The 17,148-nt window shown below is 32.1% G+C and overlaps 1 protein-coding gene across 3 annotated transcripts in view; it reads right to left on the bottom strand.

The window, feature by feature from the left end:
• Window positions 1–14,756: 14,756 nt before the first annotated feature.
• The window catches only part of LOC118197868 (uncharacterized), a 63,743-nt gene continuing 61,351 nt past the window's right edge, over window positions 14,757–17,148 (bottom strand). For all 3 annotated transcript variants that reach the window (XM_035369427.2, XM_035369428.2, XM_035369426.2), the window contains exon 4: window positions 14,757–15,040. In XM_035369427.2, the coding sequence (XP_035225318.1) occupies window positions 14,954–15,040 (87 nt within the window). In that variant the 3' untranslated portion in view covers window positions 14,757–14,953. The remainder of the gene's footprint in view (window positions 15,041–17,148) is intronic.

Raw genomic sequence — 17,148 nt, 5'->3', positions numbered from 1 at the left:
AATCTTTATTTGGGTGGTGTTTGCAGGGTAAAGTAAATAATGATCATAGTGAATTATTAACTATGATAGTAAATGAAAACTTGACACCAGATCAGTTACAACAGTTTTGGAAGCTAGAAAACTTAGGTTTGGAAAGTGATACTCAAAACGACAAAACTGTTGATTTAGAAATTATGAAATCTTTCGAAACCAAAAACATAACCAAAAACCAAAAACACTCTCTCTAAATCACTGTTTATATATTGGTCCGAACCTATATCCTGATATTTTTGATTTATTGATAAAATTTAGACAAAACTCATATGATGTTAATAATTAATAATCATATAATCAAATAAATGATCGTCTTGTAATGTTATAATAATTTTATAAACCACTGCCTGAACATGCTCATAAAATTTAAAACTATATATATCAGATCTTGTTTAATTTTGCTTTATTTGTTTCAAAGCTTTCTGTACTGTCATTTTTATTTAATTTTACTTTATTTGTACTCAAAATAAAGTTCATAAATTTTGTGTTTAGAGTTTTTACTGTTTTATCAAAATAAAGATGTTTATACAAGAATTACGCGTGAAAAGAATGCGCAAAATGCAATAAAAAGTGCTTCAAAGAGGTATATTAAGTTTTATTTGAAAAAACTGTGACTTTCATAATTTCATTTCTTATACAACGTATCACATTTAATAATTAAAAACAATTATGTGATAAAAACGCCATACATTTCAGTGTTAAAGTACACAAGATCGTCCTTACTCTTTCTTGCGGACATGTGGGTGACGCGCGCCCCGCCCACTGGGTTAGTCTAGCTCTTATAAGGCCCATGCTTGCATACTGATGACGCAATTGACATTTCACCATGGACCTTATAAGAGATAGACTAACCCAGTGGGCGGGGCGCGCGTCACCGACATGTAGGCAAGAAAGAGTAGGGACGATCTGGTTTACTTTAACACTGAAACCTATGGCTTTTGTATCACATAACTCTTTTTAATTATTAAATGTGATACGTTGTATAGTGATGAGATTATGAAAGCCACAGTTTTTTCCAAATAGGATTTAATATATCTCATTAAAGCACTTTTTACTGCATTTCGCGCATTTTTTTCACGAGTAATTCTTGTACAAACATCTTTACTTTGGTAAAACACTAAAAACTCTAATCACAAAATTTATTAGCTTAATTTTGCTTAAAAATAAAATTAAATTAAATGAGATTGATAGTACGCGATGCTTTGAAATAAATAAGGTAAAATTAAACAAGATCTGATAATTTTTTTAAAATTTAATGAGCATTTTCAGGCAGTGATTTTCCAAACTATAACATTACAAAACGATAATATATCAAGCAAGGTAGTAATTACAATATTGAATAACCAATTTGGTCTAGAAAACATCTTGCGCAATATGCTGCAAAATAAGTAATTTGATTATATGATCATTAAATTATTAACATTAAAGTGGATTAGTTATTTTAATAATTCATAAAATTCGGAGCATAAAATTTTCTGAGCGTAATGAAGGAAAAAAAAAAGATAAAATAAAATCTAGAAGCACTCTTTTTTTAAAGTTTTGTGTGTTACCTATATTTATTGAATATCATGTTCTTCGCCCGTAAACCACATACATTTGAAAACAGCATATCCGTACAGTGCTCGCTCTGAACTCGCTGAGTTTGTTAATCAAAAATTCGTTAAAATTTTACAAAATGTGAAATAGATTAAAACAAATTCGAAATTCGGCCGTCCAGATGCCTATGTTCGGGTGGAGGATTACATTATTCAAAATTCGATGGCTCTAGATATTGTCGTTTTTGTCACAGTGCGAGAAACATACATGTATTCATGCATGGGCTAATAAATTAAATTAACAATAAATAAAAAAAAATCTTATGCAGAACTAAAAATGAATTAAAAAAAATAATCATTATAAAATACAAACAAAATTAATTATTACAGTTAAATACAATTTTAATATTAGAATTAAATGTATAAAAATTATTAAGGAGTCAAAAGTGTTTATCACTATGATGTATTATGAAATATGATTGAAATAAAATTCCCTTATAGAAATTGTGCTATAATACTCATCTATAATTTTAAAAAAGCAGCACAATTTAGAATTTTAAACAAAACTTTCAAAAATTCGTTTTTAAATATTTTAATATTTTTTTACTTATTTACACCAATAAAAAGCATAAAAATTGCAAGAGAAAATTGCTTGTTTGAAATTTTCAATTAGTTCAGATTTAAAATGTTATTTTCTAAAAGAAGTAGTTACAAATTTCCTTACAGCATAGGAAAAGCTATAAATATCCAGTCCTGAAAGCATGCAATAGCTTTATAATTATTTGTAATGTTAATTATGCTCGATAAATATGCTACATTTTTAAAAATCAATCTCAATTTCAAAAATAAAAACATGTAGAAATTCTAATTTGTGAAATGAGGCGCTACAACCAGCTTTTTCTTGACAATTATACACGCTGCAGTAGGCAATGAATGTAAATTTCTGGAAGTCGTTCCTACTCCTCCGGATGTGATGAAGGTGACAGCCGGCAACGCCTCAGACAAGGGAGAAAACCCGTTTGGGTTAGTCTATTTCTTATAAGGTCCATGCATTTGACCAGAAGTTATCTTAACAAGTTTCAACGGCCGCGTGGGAGAAAGAACAGATGCAGATTTTACTGTGATTCATTAGTTTTAACATTCTTTATATTTTGTTCGTTGTGTTTCCTTGTATTCGTGAGTTTTACTTCTTTTATATTGAGCTTATTTCATAACAAATTATATATTTTAAAATATATTATTGATATTTAATGTTGTATGATCTTAAATTCATTTAGTGCGAAAACAAGTTACTACTACTTGCGCAATTGCTGCAAAGTTAGTTAATAATAATTTATTTCTTAAACAATATTGATTAATTGATTATATTATCTCCTAAGTTTAATTAAAGTAGAATTATTTTAAAAGAGTGAATCCATACTGGTAAGTTATATTTTGAAAGATGTTTTGAAGTAACTTGAAAGTAAAATGTTAATAATGTTTTAACGGGGACTGGAATTAAATCATCATGAAGAACAAAATTACTATTGTAAAAGGAAAAATTAAATTAAAAACATGTAATCATTGTTATTGATCGGAAATTAGTTGAATGTTCAAGGGGAACAAACCAACTCCCGTCAATGAACAATAATTAATAAAAATACGTATTTAACGCCTGCTCTTTTAAGGCAATGGTTAATAAATTGGATGGGTATAACTCGTCTTTACTCGAGTTATACCCATTCAATTTATTAACCATTGCCTTAAAAGAGCAGGCGTTAAATACTCACTCTAAATCATTTAACTGATAGGGATATGATAATTTGTTCCTAAACCTGAGAAGGCGGTATAAGTTAGATGACTATCAGTTGAAGGATTTGTATATAGTGTAATTACTCAGTTGTATATATTGTAAAAAGCTAATTGTCTTCAGACATATGCTGTTACTAAAAAAATGGCCCTATTTCATAACTTTAGTCTGTCTAATAGCTCTTGGACAGTGAAAATTCCTTTTTTAAATTCTTAATCATTGCGACACGACAATTAGCCAGAAATTAATTAATTTCCATTCACTAGTATTTTCAAAAAAAAAAAAAAAAAAAAAAAAATCTTAACAGACAGTTTCATTCAAATAAGAACTCCACATAATACATCCCTCAAGAATTCCGAGTCTCACCCACTACCATAAATTACCTCACCCAAGTCTTACCGACTGATATTTTCCAAAGGGTGGCTCGGCAAATGCGGTCAAGAGCAGGAGACTGACGTTAATTACGGAAGGGGAAAGTAAACGGCTGTGTCAGGGATCATAAGGGGAGATATATTTTTTAACAAAAAGTGTTTTTTGGTCTCATTTAGTATCAGTATATCAGTATATCATTAACGTAATTAATGAAAGCCATTTGAAACCAAAATAGGATTTGCATTAGTAAATTATAGTTAAGAATAATGGCCCCCATTGTTCTGATTATTACTGGAATAATTTAAAGATTAAATCCGATAGTATCTTAAGATGTTTTTTGCAGTTGGAAAAACAAGAATATAACTCATTTTGATTCACTTTTCTTTATGAATGACGAATATCTGTTTGCCATACACGTGATCAAATAAGGAATAAGTGTTTAATCCGTAAGATTATAAGTATTGATTAACATTTCCTATAACTAATTCTAATTGCGGCTTTCTAAGAGCAACTCTCTTAATTTTGACTCGCAACTTTTAATTTTAGACTAAAATATGAAGATAGAATCTACCTTTAAACAATGAGATTTTTTTTTAAACACTGTGGCATGAGAATGCCTAGTAATAACAGTTTTAGCGTCGCTAAGAATCCTTTTCTGGATTCTCATATATATTTTTTTTCAAAAAATATTAAAAGCTGCAATTGACGAGTATGAGCAATGCATAATACATACATATATAACGTAAGCATACCATAAAGAAAAAAGAACCCCCAACAAAAGCTGATCGACTGCTATTGAACTCTAAATAGGGGTTTATCAGAGAGAAAATGGCAATTAAAATCAATTAAAATTCCATTTAATTGATTTTAATTATTTATTTACTGTATCGATTTATTACTTATTGTAATGGATTGGAATATTTGAATATGAATTAGCTGAATATTTAAGAAAAATATTATGACTGCGACAATAGGAAAAAAAAAACATTTTTGAATATTTACTTTCTTGTAGAATGCAGATGAATTCATTTTTACTCAACGAAAATCAAAATTTAGTAGCTAATTAATCTGTCCTGTATCGAGCACTTTAGTTCAGTGATCCGTATTAATGTGAGCTTTTTTTAAAAAAAAATTTAAATGCTTCAAGAATAATTAGAAAAGGGCATAATTCTCTTCTTACCCTTAAATTCTTCAATAAAAAAACTGCATTTTCAGCTATAACCAAGTGAAATAATTTTCTAAATATAATTCAAAGCATGAAAAATAAGGTACATAAACAGCTTGGAAATGGAACTAGCATTGAGATTCTCTTTAAGAAATATGGTGAAGCTTAACAAAAAGTCTACGAAGTGAAGTAATTCCGTAGAATATTTTCTAACTCTTTATGATTAAATTGCACTCAATTATACTTTATAAACGACATGTAAATACTATTTAATGTATATGTGTGGATGTGTGGGGGGGGGGGCTCACTAGCGGCTGAGCTGTAAAGTCGTTGAACTGGCAGGTCGATCCGGGATTCGAATCCGGATCGACGGGGATGGCTGTATTGGCGTTTTCGAGGTTTTCCCCACGTGTAATGTGCATAAGAGTCAGTTTTACTTAGAAAGTTCTCCACGAGGCACCCTTAGGCAAATAACCGTCGAATGCTTTGCTATAATCAAACAAACAAGATCAAACAATAGATATATAAATAAGTAGCTTTAAAAACTGTTATATTTTATGTATACTTGTCAAGTAGTATTTCAATATATATAATGATTAAAAGAAAGGAAAATTCGGATCCTAACTGATTGTATATAATGTAATCCCTATGAAGGCCCTAACAATTCTTTCTTAAGTCGTAACCCAAAAAGAGAACAAATTAAACTTCAGACACGTATACAATATTGAATTTAATACACAATATAAAAATAAATTATATATGTACGAAACCTAACTATTTATATTGATATTACGTAAATATACGTATGGTAATGAACATTGTATAATAAAGATATTTTATACCTTGTTCTATATTTGGTTCCATTTATATATACCTATACATAGATATATATAATTTAAGGATTCCATTTAAGGATTATAGTAGTAGTTAATACTACTACATATAAAACACAAAAGTGCATTAATAATGTATTTTTCAGTATTATTTAACTTCATTCCTAAGAATTTTCTGAAGTCTAGTTTGCGTTATTTTATTCATAAGTCTCAAATAAAATCAATTATTGTTTATATGTCATTAGAAAATTAACCAAAAAGCAGCGACCACAATGTAATTGAGAAACAGTCCTTAGCCGTGAAAAGGTTGAAAGCCATTCGCAGAGTCGTAGGGTTTTCAGCGCCCAGGGACAACTGAAGATTTCGCGCCCCCTTTCTGTTTGCCGAGGATGGAAAACATTTAATTCTAAAATATCGTAACATCAGTTTGGCGCCCCTTGGATTCTGCGCCCTGGGACAGATGCCCCCCTCTAGCTACGCCCCTGGGCATTCGGTTATGACTATTATCTCACATACTCAGCTACTTCGCATACATGGAACATAGCATTCGAAATGTAAAACTCAATATTTACTACAAATTCATTCGTGTAACAAACATCTGTCTTTCATAATCTATGGCTTTAAAAAAAGATGTTATTTATCTTACAGTTTATCGTTAAGTAATACATTTTCATTGTACAAAATTGCATTCATTCGAAGAATTCAATTTGTATTTTCCTCTGTATAAAACTGAATGTAGAGAAGTTAGCTGTTTAAACGACCCCCACATTTTCTCAAGACCACGAGCAAGATTACCCCTTCCTTTTTCAGCCCCCCTGTGAAAAAAGGGGTTCTAAATTTACGACCTGACCGCATATGAGGGTATTTCATGCAAAGCCCCCACTGCCGCTAAGAATTTTCGGACACCCTACACTTATGAGTCAGACACGAAGAGAACACTTTGCCAACTCCCCACTAGAAAGAATGTAAGTTACTTAATACCTTTTCTGGCCTTTATATCTTCATGTACATTCACTGTTCTTATTATATTTTTTATATTATTTTTTATTTGTTTTTACAAAGTTTGCATTATTTATCTTATTTTGTAATCTTCTATGTTTATTTCAACTTTACTTTGAATTCTATTTCATAATGACAGTTTCCAATGTTTAATTTTTACAAATAATATAGAACTCAAATGGATAAACATGAGGGTGTCGGGGACGGTTATTTGAGTTTTTTTCGGATTTCTCTACAGAAATTGCTTTTTACTCCAAATTGAATTGGCTAAAATGCTTCATAAGAATAAGTTCTTTGAGTATCAGCATTGGTTCATAATCCCTTCTATTCGCGGAAATATTTGGCCTGACTAGAATTGCCCATTTGGCTTTACCTTACAACTCGAGTAAAGACGAAACACCTTCGTATTTACGTATTTTTATTAATTATTGTTCATTGAACGGGAGTTGGTTTGTTCCCCTTGAAAAGTCAACTAATTTCCGATCAATGACAATGATTACATGTTTTTAATTTAATTTTTCCTTTTACAATTGAAAATTTGTTCTTCATGATGATTTAATTCCAGTCCCCGTTAAAACATTATTAACATTTTACTTTCAAGTTACTTCAAAACATCTTTCAAAATATAACTTACCAGTATGGATTCACTCTTTTAAAATAATTCTACTTTAATTAATCTTAGGAGATAATATAATCAATTAATCAATATAGTTTAGGAAATAAATTGTTATTGATATTTAAAATATATAAAATAATTTTTGCGTATTTTCTCCTTTTATTTATTTTATATGATTTCTTCCTTACTGCACGATACAGCTTTGTATTAAAAAATAATTATCATTTTTATTAATAATTTCAGGGCTTAATTTCTAAGATTAGAAGTGCCGGAGACCTATGGAAGACCATCAGCAGAGAGGAACAAGAGTAAATAAATAAATAAAATTACTATTTAACTCATTAATAAATTTAAAATTAAATAGTTAATTATTATCAAATTAATTAATAGATATTTAATTAATGTTTATAAATTGTTATTTAATCAATAATTATTATATAATTAATTAATTATAATTTAATTGATAATTATCATATAATTAATTATTATGTATTAAAATAATTAAAGATTGAAGTAATTAACTAATTAAAATTAAATAAAATGTAAAGAGATAAATTGAAATTTAATACGGGATTTGTAATATAATTTTATTGTTAAAATAAAATTTTCGAGATAAAATTTCTACTGAAATTATTATTCAGTTGCATAAAAGAAGACCCGCAGCCTTCTTATTCAGGGCTCCGGTGCGTTCCGGCTAGAATTATGATTTATTACAAAAACTAAGAAGCACCGGAGGTGAGATCCGGCCCAATTTAAGTTCTTATCGTAGGGGGGGGGAGTTCTTTTATCATCACAAAAATTAAATATACTTAAAGTATAGCTGATGAAAATTTCAGGGCGAAACACATGGACACTTCCTACCTCCATGGCGAAACAGAATGAGGGTACGAGTGGGTGGAAACAAAAAATGAGGGGAATCTTGGTGAGAGAGAACCATGGAGGTAAACGTTCTCTTTGACCGCGGCTCTCTGTTAATACAATTATAGCCATCAAGCCATGGAGGTAGGAAAGGGAGGAGGGGCCATTCCGCGCTAGAAGTGAAGCACTACTTTGAAGCTTGGGTCACCAGACGGGGTGTTTTTTGTTTACATTCAGAAGCTCGCTTGACAAAATTCTGATAGTATTTCGACACACGACAGTTCCATAGAAATCGAAAAAGGGACACTCTCGCATGAAAGAAACATTCATAGTGTGATGGATAATAGCAATTTGTATAGTTTACTGACATTTACGCAAAAATCACATCTTGGTTATTTTTCGATAACTAACAACAGCGATTTTGATTATGAATTTGTTTTATAAAATTCTAAGCTGTTGCACTGCAAAAATATAGATTTTAAGAAAATTGCTAAAAGAGATCAGCCAAAATTTATTTTCTAGAAGATTTGAAAAGTTTGAAACTTGATGGCTAAATGTAAATATAAAATTATGTATGTTAAAATATTTGTAATCAGGCACATAGGTCAGATTAAGTTTTTATTAAATAGAGTAACGCATGCAAGGGCTATCTGCCTAAAGAGAGAGATGCCATCGTGGGGGAATTTTGAAGAAAAACTGACCTTTGAGTGGGTATTAAAAATAATACTTATAATTTTCATTCAAATTATATTCATATATATTTTTTATGTAAAATTTTCGGGTGTATGCTAAATTAGTGTAAATTACTTTACACGAAAAATATAGTGAATGCACAGAAATTAAAGATTTGCACATGCCGGAAATGATAAATAGGAAATATGTATGGGTATTTATGCATGTGCTTGCAAAAAGCATGTATCTGCCTTTGACAAAATACTTAAATATTCATTAAATTATTTATAAATGTATTTGAAATGAAGAATTTATTCACTTATAAACAACTGTGATAGTATTGTGAAGAAATCTAATGATTAAATGTATCTAATTTATAATGATTATAAATGTTATCTAAATATATAATAACCTTAATATTGAATTGTAAACATAAATTGAAATCCTGTTGACAAATACGTTATAAAACTATTTAAGCAAGAATTGTTCGTATTGGAAAGCAATCTGTTAAAAGGTATTGTAAAGAAAATGCTATGAGATGCGCACTTAAGAACGTAATAAAGAGTTTTGGAATATGTATTGTTGAAATGAAGGGTAAAAAAAAATCTGATAAGTATAATTAAAAGAATTATTCCCGTTACATTTTATAATAACTCAGTTACAAGTTTTAAATAATACTTAACAAAAAAAAAAAAAAAAAAAAAAAAAAAAAAAAAACTTATGTTATTCCCTTTCAGAAATGTTCAGAGAAAGTCAAATACTATCTTCCTAATAATTCTCTAATTTAAAATGAACCGAATAGAGCATTAATTATAAATTGACTTACATTTTTCGATTTAAAAGAAGCCAAAAAATCATGTCATAGTTAAGAAAGTATTTTAGGAAGAAGCTCTATAAATAGAAAAGAAATAATGCATAATTTTAATATTAATAATACAATAAACTTTGATCTTAATTTTTGTACCTTAACCGAATAAAATCGAATTACCTTAATTTTTTTTTTCTAATGTAATTAACGAAAACTTGTGAAAATATTTCATTCAAATTAAACCATTCTGAGAAAACTGTCCTGTGAAAAGTATAGCATTTAATTCCGTTCAGAATGAAATGTTGTTTAAAAATATGTTGTTTTCACATACTTAGGACTCTGAAGTGTTGTAGAAAAAGAAAATATATACATTTATATGTATATTTGCGACGTAATTACAAAATATTTACACCCGAACGCGTCAAATCCCATAGAACTCAATGGTAAATGACCCAATGTTTTGGTCACCACGTACGGATCGCCGGTGCTTCAGAGCAGGGTACGGAGAAACTTGTTTAGGGCAACTCCTTCTTACTTCCTACCTCCATGCATCAAGCAGATGGGTGTCAGGGGTAAATGAATCGGACTCCTAAATGTAAAGTTGCTGGTTACGCTCCCCCCCCATTAGTGGATACTGTCGGAAAGACGGTGTAAAGGACGTGCTTGAGCAGTTTATCTCAGTCAAAGAATCTCTAAGGATTAGATTCTTTGTCTCAGTAGTTCACTCTTATTGTACTCGCTGTCACTTAACACACATTTAAGAACACAAATTTTCCTTCCTGCGAGGATAACTAACTCTAAACATCGGTAACAATACACTAGATACAATGGCATGGCGAGATATTTAGGTGTTCCTAAACAAACTCCCCCAAATTTATTGCTTTTCTTCCGCTTGGTTTCCGAATGTGAGTGAGGGAACTTTACTTGAACGTCTCATATTCTCATGAGTTCGTATTTCTAGGGAAATAGAGTATTGCAAGGGCTGCTTATTGTTAAACTAAAACGTTAGGAATTCTAAATTTTTTCCCTTTAAATTGTGGTTCAGTTTTATAAAAAGAAGTACCGGAGCTCATCTTATTTAGGGCTCCGGTAAGCTCCGGCTAAAATTGTAATTTATCTTAAAAATTGAGAAGCACCGGAGCCGGGCTCCGGCGCAATTTAAGCACTGAATAATTTTCTTTTGTAGTCAATGGGATCTAGATTATGCCGATCAGTTACCGGTGCATATTTGGCCATTTACTGATCTCCAGGAATAAATTATTATGTTTTTGAAGTGGAAAATGTTAAGTGTTTCTTTTTTTCCCCTGTCCAATGTATTTTGGGGATAGTTTAGACAGAAAAAGCATAATAAAAAAATGGATTGTATTATGCTGACTTTTTCTTACAACTATGAAAGCACAGAATTTTGACGTTTTGACTTAATCTATGGAAGAGGGGGGAAAAATGAAGAAATGTAGTTCTTGTACTGTACTTGTATGCGGAAGACAGCATAATATGTTGTTACAAAGGATAGTAAAAAATAAGAATAATTCAGTTTAGCATTAACAGCAATTCAATTTAACATTAAAAGCATATTAGTGTCTCTAAGCACCTGTTGCATCACTAGTTTAACCAAATAATTTGGGGTCATTTATTCTGGCAAACGAAAACTACAATAAAAGTAACAGTAACAATAATAAGGAAAGCAACTACTGCACGATAGTATAAGACAGGACTTAAAAGAGACAGGACTTATTTATCCCTGGTATAAGAGCAGGACGATTATTAGCAGCAAGGCTGCAAGCAAATTTGAAGAGAAATATGAATACAGACACAAATACAGGCCAAATACTCCGCGATCACTAATAGACGGTATTCCATCACAACTTATTTATAACCATTATTTGGGCAGTGAGCTCAGAATTTAAGGAATTTTCTGTAACCTGAGAATGCACATAAGTATCCCGAAATGACTATTTTTCTTCCTCATGTTTAGTTGTATCGGACCGAAGCAAGTGTGAAGATAGGCTCGAATACACAATTGGGCGTGTCTGAGCTGCTGTATTCCCACTATTACACGTATTGTTGCCATTTCTCTTGCATCTCGAAACTTCTAATTTAAGGCATTTCTCCCCTTTATCGCTTTTAACTACGGATAAGTGAAATTGTGGATACTGAGTTAGAGTACACAGGGGGACAAATATAATGCGAAATCCATTTTATATGGCTGAAAACAGGCCCTGACATTTTAGATGATATTAGCAAAACTACACGCAGCACTATCTTATTCATGATTTATTATGTTAGAGTACTGCCAGGAATTTGGGCAACTTGTTTTTTATTTATAAACCAGGTCTTCATTTTGCTTACTTGCGTGATAGAATAAGATGATTCAAGCATTTGACGTAATAATTATAATATTAGTGAATAATGCAGTGGAAATAAATTATTTTTTATAGCATGTGTAACATATTTAATGACAACGGTAACATAGCGATCTTGACAACAAGACGAATACGGTATGAAATTTGGGTGCTGTTATAAACCATAAAAATAAATGCTAACACATCGTATGCAGAAATTTCTTTTAAACAAATAAAAATTCTAGACACAAGTTTCTTTTTGCCGCCGCCCAGGCGGTATAGTGGTTAGGGAAGCCTGACTGCGATACCGACGGGACTGGGTTCGAATCCCGGAGAAGGCATGGTTGTAACTGTCCGTCCTCCTTCACAGGAGGCGATGGTGGCCCACCTATTAGGTGCCTCCATAATAAAGAGGCTACCACATCTGGCTTTGTATAGATTAATGGATTCTGTTACACTGTAATTTTTCACAATCTAAAAGTTTCTTTTTACCTCATCTAAATAAGGAGAAGCCGATATTTTCGTGTAAAATCCCTGCATATCTTTGTTTTTTTACTTCAATCTGTTTAATTTCGTCTTTCCTTAGCCCTAATAAAGGCAGTTGCGGGTCCTTCAGAGGCCAAAATGGATAAAATCGCTGAACATTCATAATTCGTTCTAGCTTCAGTTCTCTGTGATAACTTGCTGAGTGAATTCAAGGTCAGTTTCTGTGAAAAGTCCTTTACAAAGGCATCGCTTTACTTAGGAAAATAAAGCACAAGTGTTTTGTAAAAATCATCCAACCAACCAAAAAGCAATCGCATATTCAGTTTAAAAGCTTAATTACTGTTTGATTTCTTCAATTAAAAATTGATATGTTTACACTCTTAGACAAAATAAGACGCACCACAACGCACCGAGAAGATATAAAGCAAATTGGATACAAATTGATATGCATACAGGTTTCGACGGAAAATGCAAAATTTTACATTTTAGCTGCCAATGAATGAACGGTTGTTGCTACAGCGCATCTGATCTGCGCAACTGGCAGGATATTTAAGAGGAGAAATTACGATTCCAGGTCATAAATTCTTCACGAACTTCATTCCGTGTACTTTGGTAGACAGTAACTATGCCTGGCATACAGGTGCATGAACGATATGCGCAGATATCAGAATTTGAGAGAGGTCGTGTAGTTGGGATGAAAGAAGCGGTTGGTCTTATCGGCGAATAGCTCGACATTTGAGCAGGAGCAATGCCACTATTAGACGATGTTGGCAGGACTGGGTGAACCATGGCCGCACACAGCGTCAAGAAGGACCTAGAGAAACGACAGAACGTGAAGACCGAGCAATCGTCAGAGCGGCACTCACAGCCCCAGATGCATCATTATCATCGATTGCACGTGCAACTAGTGCTTCAGTGACCGCAAGGACCATTCATAGACGGCTCACAGAAAGGGGTCTGAGGTCACGGCGCCCTTGCGCTGACTACCATTGACCTCTGTACAACGTCAAGCCCGTTTGCAGTGGTGTCGGGCTCATTCGCACTGGAATGTCACTAACTGGAGTAGAACAGTCTTCAGTGACGAGTCCCGCTTTGAACTCAGCTCCGATGACCAGCGAAGGCGAGTCTGGAGACGCCCCGGACAGCGGTGTGATGCCAACCTGACTGTATTCCGGCAGACAGGCCGACAACCAGGAGTGATGGTCTGGGATGCCATTTCATTTCTTAGTAGGACCCATTTGGTTGTCATCTGTCGCAACCTTACAGCAAAGCGGAGTTCTAAGGCCCTTTGTGTTGCCCTTCATGCCACGCCATCTTGGGCTTACATTTCAGCAAGATAATGCCCGCCCCCATATTGCACATCTTTCTACTGCTTGCCTTAGTGCTTGCCGAACATTACCTTGGCCAATAAGGTCGCCGGATCTCTCTCCTATTTAGCGCGTTTGGAGCATTATGGGCGGGGCCCTTCAACCAGCTCGGGATGTTGACGATCTAACGAGCCAGTTGGACAGAATTTGGCACGATATCCCTCAGGAGGACATCCGCAACTTCTATCTATCGATGCCAAGTCGAATAACTGCTTGCATAAGGGCCAGAGGTGGACAAACGCGTTACTGACTTTTTCCCTTTGTGAAGCTCTATCACTTTAATAAATGATCCAATTTTTCTCAAACTGTAATCATTTGTTTTTCTGTACATGTACATCACTTCTATCGATTTTCGTCTCATTCGGATAATTCCTTCTTGGTGCATCGGTTTTTTTTTGTCTAAGAGTGTATAAAGATTTTCATGGAAATCAAACTCTCTTGAAGATGTTACCAATATTTCAAAAATACGAAAGCTTGTACATTGCGTTTCTTTTTATTTGAGAATAAATCTTATTTCATGAATATTTTCGTCCCTTTAGTAAATATACACTTAATACCCCTTTATCTTGACCAAACGGCACTCTGAAATGTGTTAATAGATTCACTAAATTGAAAAGCGCTTAATGTAAAATTATTCATATTTAGTTGTTGTATTCACACAGAGTTAATGAGAATTATAAATGAATTAAGTCCTTGTACTTCAGCAGCTCTGTAACAGTTTGCATAACCGCTACGCTGACATAAAGCAGACTTTCAAAGTTAGGCGTTCAAATGTAGTAATCATCATAGCTTATTTACAAAATGTAACTATCAAAGTTAAAAGTCACTGAGATTTAAATTATACGTATAAATTTTTTTTACAACTTGAATCAAGGCAATCATTTCACGAAATCATGAACTTTTTTAATTAATATTTAACCATAACATTAACATATATATTGAATTTGAAAGAAAATGCCAATATAATTCTTCCTGTTCAAATAAAATGAGTTATTTCATGATGATAAAAATAACTTGTATTCTTCCTGTGACAGTTTTTAATTAAACTGCAAACTGATGCATTTTCTTTGGAGAATTTTCATACTTGAACACCCGATTTCTGAATTCTTTGTTCCCATTCGTCAATCAAAGTGCTTCTTCGTCTGGTTTGATTTGCTGCAAGAACCTGTAAAATACAAAGTGATAGTTAGTACACATGATTTTAGGAATTCAGAGCATCATGTTCTGTGCGTGTTAAAAGTTGACTATAGGCTGTGTTTTATTTAATAGTGATCTTAGACATGATCTTCCTACTACAGATCTACTTATAATAAGTTAGAGAATTTTATGAAAACAGTTTAAGCATGGTTGGTGGAAGGATTCTGAAAGAGTTTTTATACACTGTGTCACACAAAAGTCCTAATCCGGCTTTTATTTTCAGAACCATTAGCCGCAAACATATACCTTCCTTTGCAAAAATGCATCAAATGATGCAAATTTTCATATTTTGGCACTTTTAAACTAAAATACGCGATTTTGTAAAATCTAGCTTTTTATACTATGTTCCTCCAGTTTCTATACATTTAGGAAAATTTTATACTGAAAATAAAAAACAAAATACAAAACTTTTGATTCATGTATGACAAAAATTGACTGAAATATTTCATTTTAGAGTTAGAAAACATATTCATAGGCCGTGCACAAACTGAACAGCGAAATGTTTGCATTTGCATGTAACTAGAAAGAAAACATGAGTTTAGAAAATGGTTTGTGATGCTAATGTATTTTAAGTGACGAGCGTTTCTGTGCGGAATGTCGTGAAAAGTATTGATCAATACAAAGTTTTTCAAAAAAGAGGTCTTCTTCATAGATTATTATGGAATTTCATGTTCTAGAAAAACTGTCTTTAGCACTGGCACACACGCAGCTCCTAACAATATTTTATGAATTATAATATTTCTAGTTTCACAAATATTTTATATGTTATTAGATAATGATTCTAAACAAATAAAACTTTACTAACATATTAATAACATATTTTTAGTGTCTGGAAACTTATAAATTTCTAGTGTGAAAGTTCTTTCGGGGTACAGTTTGAAACCAAATCATAAATTAAACAATATTAGGCGCTAATAAAGAGCAAAAGAATATATTGAATCGCATTTAAGGGGAAAAATCAACTTCGAATTATTCTAATTATTTATTAACGACGTCTCAGTTCAAATTCAAAGTGACGTTAAAAAGCATAAATTTTGAAATTGAATACCGCGATCAGTTTTTCGTGTAAGGGAGTCGCACTTCTTTGTAAATTTTTTTTTAAGAGAAGTATAAAATTTTCTTAAACATAAATACAGGAAAAAAAAGGACCGTGTAGAAAATAAGTTTTCTTAATTTTTATAATTTTTTTTAAAGTACCAAAACATTCGTCATTTAAGACACCTTTGTAAGTTGCAGTGCATGTTTAAGAACAACAGTTGCAAAAATAAAGCCCGAGTAAGGACTTCTGAGGAGACGATGACTCTCGTGGGGTAAAATTCCATTGGATAATGTTTAGGAGTTTTAACGAGTTAAAAATAAAAAGTTCCATAACTTTGATTACTAAATTTGTGGCGATAATCAAGAACGAAGTTCCGGATATGAGATAATTTTTTTTTAATAGTTATTGCTAAAGTAATTCAAAGTTTGTAGAGACATTAGGTAGTTTTGGAAGCCGGAAAAATGAAAAATGAGCAAACGCCTTCGCCGAGAATCGAACTGCGGACCTCTGGATACCGGCCCAGCGTGCAGAACCACTACACCATGAAGGCACGTTAGGAGAGCGGGAGAAATACCTTATACGTTTTCAGGAAAATATTTGTTAATCAGCTACAACACAAATGCTATAAGCAATTAAAGGTTAGTCTTATGTAAAATATCATTTACTAAGATCATATTTACTCAAAAATTAGATCCTCTTACATTTTAGGATAAATTTTAATACATAAAAGTGTAAGCGAATATTTTATGAGCATGATTCTGGTTAGAATACCAGATTTGTTTTTGATTTGAATGAAACGCAAGCTACTTAATAAAATGCAATATTTTACGATGGGCAGAAAGAAAAATTAATGTTGCAGTACTACCTATTTGTTGATGGGCCTGCTAGTACCCAGTATAGAGGATAGATGTACAAATTGAAAAAGTTCAGCTAGACGTGGGCTACTTTAAATAATGGTAGTTGTGCAGTTTATATGTATGGTAAATACGTACGTGTGGATTTATTTAATATTCAAATAGTGTAAACGTTATTCTATA

The sequence above is a fragment of the Stegodyphus dumicola genome, chromosome X1 (genome assembly GCF_044657685.1).
Source record: "Stegodyphus dumicola isolate Sdum_Otavi_A_Nest chromosome X1, ASM4465768v1".
Taxonomy (NCBI): Eukaryota; Metazoa; Arthropoda; class Arachnida; order Araneae; family Eresidae; genus Stegodyphus; species Stegodyphus dumicola.
This window is presented reverse-complemented; position numbering and strand designations above follow the sequence as displayed.